The sequence below is a fragment of the Pseudopodoces humilis genome, chromosome 5 (assembly GCF_049639895.1).
Source record: "Pseudopodoces humilis isolate 2021_Gansu_Grassland_sample_001 chromosome 5, ASM4963989v1, whole genome shotgun sequence".
NCBI lineage: Eukaryota > Metazoa > Chordata > Aves > Passeriformes > Paridae > Pseudopodoces > Pseudopodoces humilis.
The window spans coordinates 53773142-53790072 of record NC_142204.1 but is presented as its reverse complement, the minus strand read 5'-3'; the positions used below and the strand labels follow the sequence as shown (position 1 = coordinate 53790072).

General features: G+C 36.8%; 1 protein-coding gene across 5 annotated transcripts; it reads right to left on the bottom strand.

Moving 5' to 3' along the window:
• Nucleotides 1-260: 260 nt before the first annotated feature.
• On the bottom strand, nt 261-16504 carry HDAC10 (histone deacetylase 10). 5 transcript variants are annotated; one of them, XM_088055797.1, is made up of 21 exons: nt 16334-16504; nt 15911-15983; nt 14930-15064; nt 14518-14614; nt 13769-13866; nt 13588-13692; nt 13332-13400; nt 12578-12704; nt 12035-12100; nt 11611-11670; nt 11147-11236; nt 9761-9867; nt 8104-8171; nt 7350-7620; nt 6618-6708; nt 5171-5256; nt 4646-4699; nt 3942-4026; nt 3318-3503; nt 1370-1529; nt 261-680 (listed from the first exon to the last, which is right to left on the bottom strand). In XM_088055797.1, exons 2-21 carry the CDS (start codon nt 15973-15975, stop codon nt 664-666), a joined length of 2037 nt encoding a protein of 678 aa, XP_087911923.1. In that variant the 5' UTR covers nt 15976-15983; nt 16334-16504; the 3' UTR covers nt 261-663. The 5 variants fall into 5 exon arrangements, with proteins under 5 accessions (XP_087911923.1, XP_087911924.1, XP_087911927.1 ...); XM_088055798.1 differs by lacking the exon at nt 16334-16504 and adding an exon at nt 16126-16221; XM_088055801.1 differs by lacking the exon at nt 16334-16504 and adding an exon at nt 16126-16178 and having other exon boundaries at nt 14514-14614; nt 15915-15983.
• Nucleotides 16505-16931: the final 427 nt, after the last annotated feature.

Here is a 16931-nt window from a genome sequence, read left to right as displayed (position 1 = left end):
TTAGGAAACAAATTTCCTAATTTGCCATTGAGTTTCCAATTTAAATACCTTTTTGGATTTCAAAGGTCAGTTTAAAGAAACTCTAAACTGAAACAGAACATCTTCATGTTCCTCAGCTCTTCTTTGTGAAAAATCTTTCACCTAGCTTTTATTTTCTTTTGAAAGAGATTTTAATTTCAAAATGTTCAAGGATGGGTATCATTTCCCCAGCAGTAATATCAGAAAACCAAAACAAATGAGAAGGGAAGCACTTTGAACAATTAAAAAAGACAACTGCAAAGACAGATTTATTTATTTACTGCACATGGATATAAAGTTGAACACAGTAGGAACACCAGTATAAACATCATTTGAAGTGTCTGAAATCAAAAGGGCAAATTATTGAAGTTACAATAACAGAAAAGTGCCCTCGAAAATGATCCGTAAATCATACCTGGAATACTACAAAACAAGGTGTATATATATCATGGCTGTTGCCTTGGGATATTTGTTTAATTTTGAGAATTTACATGATGTGGCCTTAGGTCACTACTAAGTCACTGGAGATTTGCAGTTTTTATTTGTTGTATAGACAATTTATGCTTGAAAAGAGGGCTGAGTGAAGTCCTCATATTTTCCTTTTTCTCTTGTTTGTAAAATGATTCTGAAGTGAAATCAATTTCTTTAAAACCCCTCCTTCACTGAAAAGAACAGCAGTAAGAAAACCAGTCATTAATCAAGCTCATACAACAATTCCTGACCACAAAAGAATATTTTTATTGGAACCAGACCCCTGGAATCAGGCATTTCCTCTGAAAGAGAGAATGGCATTTCCTTTTAGAGATGCCCACTTTTATAATTGTTTTTTTTTTTTTTTGTTGAAAAATGTGTCATTCAGCAAAAAAACATTTCTAGACAAGTATGCTTGAAAACATAGGTACCTGCCTGGCCTGATTCCTATACAAATGCTGTGCTTTACCTTCAGCTCTTTGTGACTGTACTTGCAGCATGACTAATCATTACTGAGTTATTTGTGGACAAGTTAAACATATAAAAATATCACCTGGTTTAGCAGTATATTCAGAAAACACATCAGCAATCAGAGGCAGGGCACATCTTGTTATCCATTCTTTAAGCACATATTTTGGTAATTTCATTCCAAAATTTTGGAGGAACAGTATTCTAAGTCCCAAGGGTACAGTTGTTATGCTATGAAATTTGGTGCTTTCCAGCTCAAGTGGCAGAATTACAAGTATTCATCACTGTATTTCACCAGTTTCACATTAGATCAATCTGGTCCCACTGACTTACAGGACCTTGCTGTATTTACATGTCATCTTTTTGGAAACTTACAGTATGTAAGAGTTAAAGATAAAATCAGACAGCTTACCTGAACACTGAAGCATTTTCCATTCCTGCTGAAACTGGTCTCTTAATGCTTTTATTTTATTTACTTTTTCTTGGGTAGGAGGTACATAAATTCCAAAGGGAGGTGTAGAAGCACCCAGTAAGGCTTTGGCTACACTTTGCATTAAACTTATCTCTGTGTCCTAATGGGAAGAAAAAATACCTCTGTGAACCAAGCTCTCTATGTTTCAGTGATACATGAAATATATTAAAACAAGCTTTTGTAATTAAATTTCTAGCATTAGTAGCAAGAATTGAGCAACCTCCCATTTTCAAATAAAAATGTGTTCAAATGGAGGTTTTTACTGAAAAATGTAAGTTAATTTTTATCTGTTGTAAAACTTGTTTCTTTCAAATGGAGAAACAATCTCACTTTTCCCTTTATGACTGAAAAAAATGCTGGGTTAAGGACAGAAAATATTATGAGGTTAAAGGAAACATGGAGCTTGCTTACTTTATGCATCATTTACTTTCTATGAGAGAAAACTAGTAATATAGTTTGCTTATTCAAGAAATTTACTCTTTTGGACTTCTCACAGTCTAAAGCAACCTAATTTCCTTTCAGAAACTGTATTTGAAATATTGATGCTATATGAAGATTATATTTATAAGACTGTAACACTGTTTTGTTTTTAAGAGATATAAGCATTTTTTCAAGTTTTCTAAAAAGTCACGCCCATGCATTAGAAAATCATGATCCTGTTATGGAGCTACCTGCAGAATGCTGATATAGAAGTATCAATCATTTTTTTAAATATGTATGCCTAATATTCTTTTATTGTCTGAGTTTACACTTCAGAATATCACCAATTCTCTCCATTTCATACTCCTAATTAGTAGTGTGCAAATACATTTTTTATGGATACTGCATATCAATGTACAAATTATTTTATCTTAGACAATTTATGTATCAGCATTGTAAATTAAAACAACAATATGAGAAAACTACAGAATAAATTAGGTCAAAATCCACTTAATTGGCAGCTTAATGAATAGCATGGCTTTAATTGGGTATTTGCTAGGAAACATTAAAATAAGCATACGTGAACAGTTTTTTGTTTCTCATTGTAGAAAAACTAGAAGGCACAAAAATAATCAAAAGTTACTGTTTCACAGATCACACAGAGAAACTGTGTTACAACCATAGGACGCTGGAGAGGCCCAGAGTGTAAGTTGAGTTCTTTATGTGATTAGACAAATTCATGGAAGATGCACTCACTGACACTGATCATTGCTCTGGATACAGCCTCCAACTGTAAATTTAGGCATCCTTAATGTCGTACCATATGGAGAAAGTTAGCCTAGGAAAAGTCCCTATATTTTTTTATTTTCTTTCCCCGTGCTCTCTACCTAAAAAAATAAAGCTGGGTACTCTGGCCCTCAATTAAGTATTATCCCAATTAAGTTCACCTGAAGGATATGTGCCCTTCTGATTTATGTTCTGCAGGCTGAAAGTTGTGTGTGACAAAGTACAGCACTGGGGAGAGGAGAAGAAATTTAGAGGTCTGTTATGAACAGGACAATGGGCTGCTTGCAATCACATTTGATGGAAAGAGGCCAGATAATTTAACAGACGGGAAGTGCCACTTTTCAGAGATAACTGAAATATCTGGGATAGCTGTGGATCCCAGATAAAAATGGAATTTGTGGCAAACTGACAGAACATCTATGATCCATAGATAACCATGAGCTTGCTTTCATGCCTCAGCTTCTCCATTGTGCAGGCTGCAATAGTTGCCTACAGCTTGGTGTGCAACTGTGTCTTGTCTTGTTCTCAGGACAAAAAGAAACTTGGGCAGTTTGTGCTGTGAACTCAGGGGTACCAAAGACAGGATAAATACAGCCAGTTTTTTCTACTGGGCAGCTTGAAGCAGTTCATACAAGTGTCTCTGCCAGACTTTGAAGTACCACAGCTTAGCACCACGTCTTACCTCAATCACAGCAAAAATTCGAGACTCAGCTAACCCTTGTAGTAAAGCAACAAGCAGAGAAATCCCACTTATTCCAAGGCTCCTGTTTGGTCCAACAGCTATTATTGTTAAGTTTGGTTGGTAACTATACGCTACAGGAAGAATGAATCCAAGTACAGCAGAAAAGAAATCATTTCCTTCAGCATCCTTTAACAACAACAACAAATTGGTTAGCACAAATATAAAGCCCCAAATTTCCAGATATAAAACAAAACAGAAAGGTGACTCTCAAAAAGCTTTTGATTGTCCTAGGAAACAGGATAGTGATCTATTTTCCCAATATTTATATTTTTTATATTAAACATGCAGGATTTCCTCAGTGTCTTTGCAGTGTAACTCTGCCTTGCTGAAGATGAGCTGCAGTAACTTTGGAAGGTTTCCTCAAACCTATGCATTCTAATACACTCTAAAGCTCTGTGAAGGAGTAGTAACCTGGCAAGGGCACGAACAGGAAAACATTTCAAAGACCCAAAGTGGAGTAAGGAGTGTAATTATCAATGTAATTTTATAAATTTCTAAATATATTCTATTATTTGTGTTTTAAAAAAAAATTCTCCTATGTTGTTTCCAGAAAGTGAATCTTACCTCTTTCCAGTTTAGAGAAATATAGTGTTTGCAGCTGCTCTTTTCAGACTGTTCTTTCTCACAGATGTTTATGATAAGCATTCTTCTGTAAATAAAAACCTCACTTGAGTATTTATTCAATTATTTCCCAATGGGATAAAAATGGGATATCTTCTTTCATCATTCTTTAAATACTAATTCATAATGCAGGAGCAAATAACTATTTGCATTAGTACATTCCAAAATATAAACAATTAAAACTGAATTTTTTTTTCTGGTATTTTTAAAAGGATGATTAAAGACTATTGGCAAATTACTTTTAAGAAAAAGGGGAAGTGGGAAAAAATGATATATAAGCAAAGAAGACTTTCAATAAGGAACTCTACATCAGCAATATGTGCCTCCTGCAGTTATAGGGGAGATAGGTCCTATTTAATTAATAATTGCCTTATTTATTATATTGTACTTTCAATAACCATCTAAATTTCAATTAATACAGAAGGATTATACTTTAAACCTACTACCAAATGCATGAAATATCATTAGAGACAATAATTTATCTTTGAAGATGTATTTGGGGATGTTTTGTATTATGTCTCAAGCTAAAGTTAATAAATGTCAGCTCATGACTGATTCCTTAGTGCAGAATTCATCACGCATGCAGACACCTATGAACATTTAAAAACCCTTGGGACTCTACCCCCTAAAGTTAAGGGAGACCTCACCCATCTTCTGTGTTTGGTATCATCTGCATGTCTCCAACAAATACACAAAGCACTCTGCGGGAAACAAAAATTTACATACATTTACAAGTAATTTCTTTTCAGCTAGAGCTATTTGTAGATTAGAAGCATTAAATAGAATGTATATTGAATTTGGTCCATTAAAAGTAGAAATAAAACACATTTAGGACAACTCAAGGGAACCCCATTTTTCCATCAAATACTAGGAAGGAAAAACAAAAATCAAGAAATTGTCCCCAGGCCAAAGCCAATTGAAATGTGACAAAGAAAGTGCAGGCTAGCACAGCCATCATCCTTACAAATTTTTTCCATTTGGAAAGGCAAAATGTTGTTGCTGGCATATACACTGTTACCTGGATTACACGTTGAAAATGCTACATGTGTGAGCATGCTATTTATTTTAAAATCTGGTATTTATTTTAAAATCAAGGTGCTGTATTTGCCACACTTTGTATTTGATTTTAACATGTTGTCAAAGGGCTCTAAACACAAAACATACATATTCACCTTTGTAATCCAAAATGAACAGAATGTCTTAGTGCAACAGCAGCAGAAGGAGCAGCTGTGGGTGTTACTGCAATTCCATTACACACCTACAAAACACATTTTTCATTCAGAAGCAGTGCTGTAAAAGATCATATAATTTTTTAAGTGTCACATCTGTATTAATTAATTTTCTACAGAAAGGCCATATTTTATTACTATGCCATAAACTATAGTATTATTTCAAAAGTATGGTGTTATACCAGAAGGCAACTGTAAAAATAGCTTTTCCAGGGGAAGGCCATGTTTACTGAGTCTCTAGATAGTCTGCAAACTGTGCAGAAAAATATACCCTATGAAAAGGAGGTTGTTCCTGAATATTCTGTCTCTTTAACCTAGGCAAGCTATTCTTTTCTGGAAAATACAACTGTTGTATTACTCAGTCAACCCTTCAGTGTTCATCTGTGTTGTGTGCTTTGAGCTCTACCTAAAAGCTAAGCAAAAAGATAAGTTTCCCCTCCACGTTCCTCCTCTTTGTCAGCACAAAAAGTTAACTGACATCTGCCTCTCATTAAAAGTTCTGCTTCTTTTTACCAGTAACCATTTTTTAAAATCTATTTTTTTATGTCTATTTATAGGTTCTCCTGGAGCTGTGTGCAGTATATAATATCAGAAATTTGTCTCCAGGATCTTCATATGTGACTTCCAAGAGCAAGATGTCTTAGAAGAAAGAGTCCAGTGTGGTAGCTACTCTTCCTTGCACGCCAAGCACCTTAAAGAGAGGTTTTCACTCAAAGGAAGAGTGACTCATTATGATATAGCATTTTTAATTTGTTTCCACTTCTTCTTCTATGCTCATCCAAGTTTTTATACATAAATATGAAGATGCGCCCTCTAAGCCTGCCTTCTCTTTATTCCTGACCCTTCAAGAATCAAATACTGAACTAGAATTACTCTGTTCAGAATCAGAGCATAGAGCTGAGCTGTTGAAAACACCACTAAAGAGTATGTGTGTGCATGCACATGTAAGTCAAAATTTACTGTGTAAACTTTGCACATTGAGACAGGAAAAGGATCAACATTTCTTCAGATTTCTTGCGGTTGCTTACTGGTGCTTGATACAGCAACTTGTGTTCCCTTTAACTGGAGGACTTAATGCCTGGCTCCCCCCATAAGTCTGAAAGCAATGAGAAGGTTCTTAGGAATGCATATTCTGTGACTACCTTGAGAAAATCTGGACAATGAGCTGCCCAAAGACGATTAGAAAGATGGATAAGGTTTAACAGCTATCCCTAAATAGTAATTTTCTCATCTTGCATGCTCACTCTCATAGCTAAACACATTCTATCTGAGATCTGTGGACTTGGGAGATAAATAATGACTAGTATCTGGACAACAATATAGTAGAAGCAAAAAGACAGAAGAATCTGTTTCTACTCCTACCCCCAAGACCGAGGCAATATATTATTACCTCTTTCTTCAGTATTTTATCTAGGATCACAAACATACTGCCAAGAGAGAGCAAAGTTTCGTCCTCTTTCACGAGGTCTGCATAAAAGCCACTGTAAAATAAATTATATGAAGAAAAACTAGGTTAGAGGCAATACTGTCTTCAAAAAGGATGCTGATAGAAGTGCTGTGCAGTTAGTATTAATGGGGTACATTTTGTACAGGTGCTACACATTGATTCTCAGAAATCTGCCCTAGCAGGAGGATGACAACACCAGTGCTTGACAGCCTTCAGCTCCCTAAACCTGTCTCCATTCTGCACTGGAAAGAAAACAAAAATGTCTGATGATATTCAGGAAACAGAGCTCTGTCAAAATTAAATGAAGACAAGACAAAACATTGAGTTTCTCACATCAGAGCTGTTTGGCATTTTTTCTCTGTACTCTGTGAGTACAGAGCTTTAAGACAGCTTCCTAGCAAAACCTCTTTCTAAATTCATACATTCACATTAGCTGTCCTATCTCTATTGAAAGAGTTATAGAGTAAAAGTATCCTTTTTTCTTTATTTATTTATTTATTTAAAGGATTTCAGGCTATGAGTGCTATACAACACAAATATCTTTATAAAGGAAGAAATTCTGGCTGTAACTGAGTAGACTAAGGCAAAAAAGATGACCACGGCAGACACAGAGCTAGATGAGGTCTGTACAAAGACCTCTCATGCTCTGTGGAAAATAAAATAAATAGGACCAACCTGACAAGAGCTTTTACTTCACTTTTGTCCATTTCCTTCACAAGCTGAACATGTTCAGGGAGAAAATGTTCTGAACCTTCAGAGCCAGCTGTTGCTGTTTTGATGGGAGGCACTGGAAATAGAATATTTTTCATGTGCAATTCCAAAAACCTTTCTACTTTGACAGTGTTGTTACTGTTAGTTATCTTAGATTCAAGTTCTGTGGAGGGACTTGAATTAGTCTTCTTTAGTAAGTGTGATTTGGTGGTCAAATTTTGTAAAAATGATGTATCTAGAGAAAAAGAAAGAGGAGTTTCACAGGTATTAGTTTCTAAGCAATGTGTTAATATTTGCCTATATTTATTCACAAAATAGAATACATCTATATTCACAGTATGCATATTTACTCCCATGCACTAGCTACAATGTTTCCAGACACAGATGTTATTTTTTCAGTGCTACTACATTTGTTTTAATCTAGTGAAAGGTTATATATTGTAATAAAGCTTATGTCCGTATTTTTGACACAGAAAACAGCATCCTCAAAGAAAGATATCAAAGTGCTACTTTTTGGCATAGTGTTTGCCAGCTTCAGAAAGTTCTTTTCAGACCAGCTGATACACGACCTCGAATGAAGTGTCATATTTCTTCATCAGTCACTTGATGAGTAACTGCTTGTTCAATTAGTTTAATCCATTGAAATTAATTGTAATAATTTTCTATTTCTGTATAAATCCATTTATGAATAACATTAGCTTGAATGAAGAGAAACTACCTTCATAAGCCAACCATTTCCAGTAGGGTTTATGTGCTGCTCTCACATTTTGAATAGATTCAACAGCACTAAAAAATAAACCAGATTAACAGTATCAGCAATGAAGAAAATCATAAGAGGAATCATAACTTGCCTCAACAAAAAAGCAAAACAAAAAAATTCAACTGAAAATTAACAAACTTTGATCTCTTCCAAGAATGCAAAACAGAATGAGAGTCAATGGCACATTGCTTGAAAAGATGAGAGAGTCAAAAAGGATAACTGAAGAACACATACAGCAGGTACACACATTTACATGAGTGAAATCCCAGCCCTGCTGTTGGAGGAAGCACACCTGTATAAGTTCAGGAAAAATTTCTCCTGTCAATGTCTTGCCAAGAGATTTTATCTACGCAATGTAAAGATTTCATCAGACTGACTCAAAAGCAAGACAATCTGTTCAGGAACTAAGCAAATCACATACCCTGCTATTATTTGTGTTGAAGTCTCCTTTTTATTATCACTGGTGTTTGCAGCACTATGGGCAAACGGTCCCATTGCATTAGCTATCATACAAACATAATTCAGGTCGTATTAAATCCAGAAGAAATTCCGTGTACTTGCAGATTACTTGTAAGGTGTTCAGGAGCTGGACTTGGATAAGTATGTAATCAACTCTCTATGACATAGGATGATAGCAATTTGAGATACCACAGCTGGTAGAGAAGAAAAAGAGGACACAGAGGGCTCATGAGATGTGCTGGAAGCAAAATAACTAGTTTTGCTCCATCAGTTTACAAAATGCAACTCAGCTCACAGTCTATGTAATATCCACACTGATTCCCTGGCTGATCCAAGCTCTGAGTTTTAACTAACACAGGCAACTGGGAGGTGCTGCCACCAAATTGCATGAGGAGCCTTTCTGGTAGAAAAAGCACAGGACAGCTGCTGAGCTGAGAGAAAGATAGAGGACAGAATACGGAGATGTGAAGGAGATAGTGCAGAGAGGTAGAGAGAAAGACACTGTTTAGATGTGGGACTGAAGGTTAAGAATGCTTTACTAGCTCAGATTCCACTGCAGTACAAACACAATCTTAGTGTCTCTAAAAAGAAGTTAGACTTGACAATTAATTATCTTGATACAACTCTACATAGTCAAGTGCTTTTTCACCCCAGGCCTCGATGCTCCAAATTCCAGAAACACAAGTATTCATCAAGACTGGCTCTGCATAGCATCAACTCTCACTGATGAGAGAAAGCTTTGCCCCAGCTATTGCTGCACTACAGCAACTGAAGTGGCTCTGCGGTCTGAAGCACTAATCCTTGCAGCTGCATACATTCCCAAATACTGACTGTAGTTAACTGGTATTACCTTGATTACAGCAGGATTATCTCAGCCTTGAGTGAGATAGATTTCTACAGGATAAAAAAGCCTAAGGATAAAATGGCCTTTTATGCTATAAAACCTCACAACTTGAAGTAATTCCAGAAAAAGAAAGTATATAAAAGTATATAAAACTGTACCTTGGTTGACTTCTTAAAAATGCAAGTTATCCAAAGTAGAATATATTATAAACTACCTTATTAAAACATTACTTCAGCAAAATGTTCAAAGCATACATGTCGTCAGTCTCTTTAAAAAACACATTAGTTGTTCTAAAATTCTTTATATCCTTACCTTAGACAAGGTGCCATTTCTCCAGTTATTTGAGGTACAGGATCTCCAAGCAAAGTTTTTACAGTCATGCACACTGATTCACCCAATGATTTCAAGTGGTATCCACCCTGAAAAGTATTTTGTGTCAACCAAGGGACAAGTACTATTAACAGCTCTCTAAATTCCAACACAGAAAATAAACTATCCTTTTGAAACGTGTTTGTATTTACAGAAACAGAAGATGATATGCAAGTATATCTAAGTCAAAGATTTTTCAATATGAAAACAGTAAATTAGTGGCCACCTGCTGAACTTCAAAGGCATCTCATGATTGAACTCACTTCATCACAGTTCAAGTAATTTCAGAAATCAGTCATTACTTTGCCATAAAACCACATGACTTCTCCATTCCCATCTACAACCTGCCACCTTCAACAATCCTTGTGGAAGATCATTAGAAGGCAAATGCTATCACTTTCCTCTAAAATGGTAGAAATTGACAAGAGAAATGAGAAAAAATGAGAGGAAAACTCCCACAGCCTGACACTTTTCAGATGTGGTTGCCCAATAGTTTGGCACAATTTGGAGAACAAGATGGATTTAAGACTGCTAGGTGACATGCAGGAAGCCATCTATCACCTATGGAGCAGTCACACCATCCATGGTAGGAGTGAATGCTTACTTGCACTTCAGCTAATAGACAAAAATATCCATAATAACCTGCTAAAGAGAAGGGTGACAGAAGAAAGGTCATGCAAAACAAGAGGTCAAGTGAATCAATTAATATACAGTTCACTCTTAAAGACCTTGTTGGCAGCAATATTACCACACACTTGTTTACCTGAAAAGCCACTATTTTTCTAACATGCAGCAGAAATAGGAAGTTGAAGTCTAGACTTTAAAATGAGAAAACATTTTAATTGTTTAAAAAAAGAATAAGGAAGAGCTCCTAAAGAGCCTGCATACAGTCATTAAATCAAAAAAGAGGGTTCTAAGTACTCCATTACTAGGTAAGAGTATTTTTAGGTTAAAGGTTTTATAAAATCTCCTTTACTTGGTGAGGTACACTTGTAAAAAATTGGTAATACAGCCTCTTCAATAAATTAATTTCAATGAGTTTGGGACTGTCAAGACCAGTAGACTAATCACTGTTCACAAGAACTAAACGGATTTGTGGAATATATGTTTTTTTGAATGATGAGCATAGGTCTCCTTTGTTTCAAAACTCTAAAGTATAAGAATGCTGTCAAATCTTAGTCATTTTTGCATTCTTAGTACTCAAAAGAAAGATAAAAATAAGAAATTATTTGGTTAAGAAGTTTCGCATCCTAGCTTCTAGTTTGCCCTAATACAAATACTCTAATACAAAGACCTTTCCCCTTGGAATACATTTCGAAATTTCTTTACCTCTAGGATGACACACAGCTTTCCATTAGCTAACTGCATCAGGAAATGGGTAAGGTGGGAAAAAACCTCAGGAGTGGCATTCATCTGACCCTAAGCCAAAGAAAAAATTTTAAGAGCTAACACCTTGATTCAAAAACACTGGTAAGAAACCCAAACAATCTGAAGTACCCAAGTCTGAGATGGAACACCAGAACACTTGCCTCTCATTATATCAAACAGAATGCTGAACCAACTGCATTTAAGGAAGGTGAAAAAAAACAGCACAATAATTATACAAATGGGATAATCTGTCTTTACATGTCTTGTTGTAATGTTTAATGAACTTGGGTCAGCCTAAAGACTCAAGCATGTATATTTAGCTTGATCAAAGTGAACTTCACTTAGCAATCACAGAACATTAAAACAGCAGGAATATTTTCATAATAGATTCATGACTGACAACGTAAAGACCACAAGTTACTTACTTCAGGGTCACCAATTCCAGAATCATATCCAGAGGAGACAATTACCAGTTCAGGATCAAACTGTTATAAAAGAGAGACAGTTGTAGCACATCCTTATGTCCTATTTTCAGTTTTGTACGGGATTTCAACTTTACCATGATCAGCTGTTTTTTCAATTAGAATATGAACACAAATAAAATTCTCCTTGAATACATTATCCTTTTACACTATTTTCATTTCTGCTGGAGAAGTTGCAGATGATTATGTTGAATATTTAAAAGCTAATATTCCATAAATACTATTCAGTTGATCAGGGCAATGTCATACCAGCAGAATAAATGTATGTATTAACTGTACTACTGGCAATGACTGCATTTCTGTAAAATATTCAATGGTACCTGCTTAAGAAACACTTAGGAAGTACTCTTTGGCAGTAAAAAATTACCTCAAAAGCCATCGGAAGCAACACATGGAAAAATGCAGCAAGGTAATCTGAATTTCCCATCCCAACCTGAAAAGTATGAGAAACACTGGTTATGTTTTCCAGTTGGAATGACTGGAATGGCTGAATGAATGAATGGCTTTAGGGAAAGACAGGAAAAGATGAAGGAATCCTGTGAAGTACAGTAAAAACCCCTCTATTTAAGTAAAGTGCATAAACATCCACCATTTTTCATCTTAACAAGCTTCGGTTCTCTGCTAAACAAGAACGGATGTAACTGTCTCCTGAAACACTTTTTGATTTGACGGCTAGGCAAGACATTCAAGTAAAAATGAGTGTGTATATTTTTCTCTCCCTTTTATTTTTCAAACATTATCACATTCTGAACCATAATTTCCCAGCAGACATTCCCCTGACAGGAAGAATATACACTGTGTAAGACATTTGCCAAGCAAGTGAAGCAGCGCACTTACTCAGAAAGTGTTATATAAACGATGAGATACAAAACTATGGTACTTGATTTGTTGTCCTGTAAACAGTACTTACCTTATTCCAAGGCAAATTTATGTTAAAACCTTTTCCTTTTCCCAGACCCACAGCATCATAATCAGATTCTTTGAGTGAAGGCCAGAATTCCTGGTGTTCATAGCGATGCCAAGAAAAGTACAAAACACTGAAAATAAAAAAAAAATAGGAATCCAATTTGACAAAAAGATTGTGGAAATGACTTTATAAACTGAACCTGGTGACTGCATTGCCTGAAAGCAAGAAAATAAAACTATTCTATCCTTTCTTCTTAGTTCTCTCAAAGGATTTAGACTGTGAAGATTGGTACAGTAGGTCTTATGCCAAAATTAACATGCTAAAAATGTCTTGTAAGCATGCACTCCATGCAGATCAAACACAAGGAATTTTCAGAACAGCACACTTGTTTCTAGAATCTACTTATGTCACTTTTCCAAAAAAAATTATAAAGCTCATGTATTTTGTATTTTATCCAACTACTACTTGAAGACTTTAACTGAGAGCTTTGTGAACAGAGAACATATGTATTACCTGAGTAGTGGCAAATCAAGGTAATCACATTGCTTATTTTGTTTGTTATTCTTTAAAGTAGAACAGATTTACATTTTATTTTGATTTAGATATTCTATTTTATAACAAATGAAAAACAGACTAAAATAGCAAGGTAAATGTTTTGCAAGATTCTAGTTTTAGAAGTTTAAGAAATTGTATTTTCTAGAAAGGCAAGCAATCTTTAAACACCTGGCATTAAAGAAGAAAAAAAAACCCTTCAAACCTTGGATCTTCTTCAAATATATATTGGGTTCCTTGCCCGTGGTGCACATCCCAGTCAACAATTAGGATTCTGTACAGATCAGTACAAGAAAACATTCAGAGGAAGAGCCACAGCATCTTAATCTACAGAAGGTATAAATGTTTTTCTGAACCGAAAGGAACATGACACCCAGAAAACTCTAGACATTCATCTGAACTAGTACAATGTCAAACTGTTTACATATGAAAAGCTTCTCTACAATCAACCATGCACTTACCTCTGCAGACCATATTTCAGTTTTGCATATTCTGCTGCAATAGCAACGTTGTTGAACAAACAGAACCCGTTAGCTGCATTTCTCTGGCTGTGGTGACCTGGAGGTCTGAACCAAAATTTTACAAATTATTCACAACAAAAGAAATTTTGCTAAGTGAAAATTTCCTTACGTGTTTTCTTACCTGACTAATGCCATTCCATTGCGCACTTTTCCTGACATCACAGCATCCACCAGCTGCAAAGTTGCTCCTACTGCTAATCTGGCACAGTGGAAAGTGCTCTGAGAAAGAGAAACTCATCAGCTTAAACAAGGTGCACATGACATGCTTTAGCATCCCAACAGCAAATTGTCTTGACATAACTCTACCCCACTAATGCTATACGAAAATAGATGAAACAGAACTTTACAACACAGGTCCCAATGTGCTTTCCCCTATGATTACCAGTGATCAGTGTAATCTTTATAAGGATGTTCTCTGTGGAGCAGGTAAAAAATGTGAGACGGATGTACTGAATGGAATAACATGGCATCTTTGAAAACAAGGAATTAAACCCTACAGAAACATTACACAGAAGACCTCAACTCCATTTCATGCCACAATATTTAAGAGCAACCGTTACCAAAATGTGATTTGCAGGTCACTAATGGTCTACACAGTGACATTAAGTGACAAAAATAGAGCTAAAATTTGAGTAGTACATTATATTGGTATGATGCAATTACAAAATAGATACTTGGATACTTGGGCAACTTAAATTACAGCATTATACTAAACTAGAAACAGATGATGATAGTATCATAAATAAACATGAGACTACATCAGTAGCAAAAAATGTATTTTAATCTTCCCCTTCTTAGAAAAATGCCACTCAGGTGCAGTAACACAAATAGCTGTAGCTCCCAACAGCAGAAGCAGTTTAACTTACACACCGGATGAAAGAAAAAAGCATCATAATTTTCAGAGACCCTTTTCAGCTCCTCCTCATTCATTGTCTGAGTACTTTTTGCCACTTCCAGGTGCTCTAAACTGTAGGGGAAAGTGAGATTAACACAACACTTAAGTAGGCAACTATAAATAGTTTTAAGAAGTTTACTTGTATTCCTATGTATAAATCAGCATTCATTGCTTAAGACCCCACAGAGTGAGAATGTAGATTTAGTGGAATAGCAGATTCATAATTCACCACCTATGCCACACTCAACATTGTGACACATTCTCCACTGACATTAATGGAAGCCATTGAATTTTAGAACACTCTTTTCAAATGGAACAAAATACCATCTGGAGATATGAGATCTGCTGTTTCATTGAAATAATCTGAATGAAAGTTAAGTTTCAGACCTGTGAACCAACAGGATCTCCTCCTCACTTCCTTCTCTGGCAGGTACATGGACACATCTCTCCACAAGATGGTAACTTCTAAGCTGCTCATAGGAGGATGAAAGTCTTTCTGGAACTTCAATATCACAAATGGGACTAAAAATAAGCAATAATGATATTACTATACTGTGCCAGCACAGGTAACTAATACACTTAACAAAATCTAGCTTTTAACTCCCCGTTTTAAAATTACCCTAAATGAGAGATACATGAGAGTAAAAATGTAAAAAAAAAATCTTTTAAGTATTTTCTGTTTTGGAACTAAGTCAGAAATTGGTTCTAAAAAATGCAAGCAAAAATGAATCTTAAAAAAAGCCCTAACAAACAATACAATAGCATCATTTTTTGTTTCCTCTCTCACTGGTAAAAAGCTGCAATGCTTAACTAGAGACACAGGAATGCTGCAATTAAAAGTCTAGGTTACAATGAAGGTGAAGAGAGGAAGTTTGGGAGAGAAGACAACAATGGACTGTTAACTCTAAGCACTGCATATGCAAAAGGAACTCCTCTAATTTATGCAAATTTAAGTAATATACCAATTTCTAACTGAATGTAATTGACATGTTTCAGCTGAGTGAGTATATCTACATAGTTTTCCACGGTCAATGATACTTTAGCTTTATAAACAATTTAATTAGCTTAAAACACACTATTTAGGGGGCTACTCAGATGCCTCATCCTAACACCTCTTGTTAAGGCGTCCCAGATTGGATGCCTGCAGCTTCTCAAATCCAGTTTCAGATAATCATGACGGTATCTAGATACAAGTTGTGAATACAATATTTTTTTTTCCTCCTAAAGGAAAGATCTTCTATTTACACGAAAATGAAAGGAAGTATCACCAGATACTTATTATTACATTTACAGAAAGTGCATTTATTTGGTACTGCTCTCACAAGTCCTATTAAGAATCTATTAATAAAAACAACAGCAGCGACTTACTCACTCCAAAGTAGTTTGTGAGTGGTCATCTCCTCATCATAAATCAGCGCTGTTCCTGAAGCCATTGCTACAACTGAGCAGAACAAAAACCCCAAGACACATAATTCACATCAGAAGCAAACTTAAACCAGCTACTATTACACTAGACAGCGAGGATATAAGTACAGAGTATACCTGCTTGCATGAGAGTTTTGTACTTCAGACTTTGTACTTACAGAACGAAATTAAAGAAAAACATTAAGGACTCAGATTCTGACAAAACTGCGCCCAGCGAAACTGGGTGCGGGCAGGCAGGCTTCACAATGGCCGAGTGTTGGCGAGCTGGGCGCTGGCACTCCTGCTGCGGGGGTACCCCCAGCTCCCCGAACCCCGCACAAGCAGCTCAGCACGGCCGCCCCCTCCCTCCACGGCACACAGACCCACCTGTGCGGCGAGGCCAAACACCTGCGGGGAGACCTACGAAGCCACAGAGGAGGAACAGCAGGGTTTCGTACACAGCGGGCAGAACAGTTTCAGGGATCCCCCCGCGGCCTAGCAGCCCAGGCGCGGCCCGGCAGCCCCTCACCGCCTCACGACAGGGCGGGAGGCGGCACGGCCCGGCCCTGGCAGTGGGCGTGCCGAGGGCGGCCGCGCTCACGGGGCTCCGCTGAGGGGACTCCGGCCGCCGCCGCGCCGGTGCCGCGCCGGAGCCGGGCCGGAGCCGGGCGGGGCGGGAGCATCGCGGGGCCACAGGGCCGTGCCCGGGGAGCCGACCGCTGGAAGGGTTTTAGCGTGGAACTGAGCCGAGAGCGAAACAACCCACAGCCCCGGGCTGCGTGACATTCTCCGACATAACGAAAAATAAAGTAAGAACCTGGACCTAATACAAAGGCACCTAATACAAACCTGCACTTTTGGGGAATGTATCCGAAACCCAGATCATTACAGGTGCGAATTTTAGAAATCTACTGCCCATGAACTTTCCCCGTATTTGTTTCAAGAAAATAAAATATTTGACGGTGTATTATTGAAATTGTTTCTA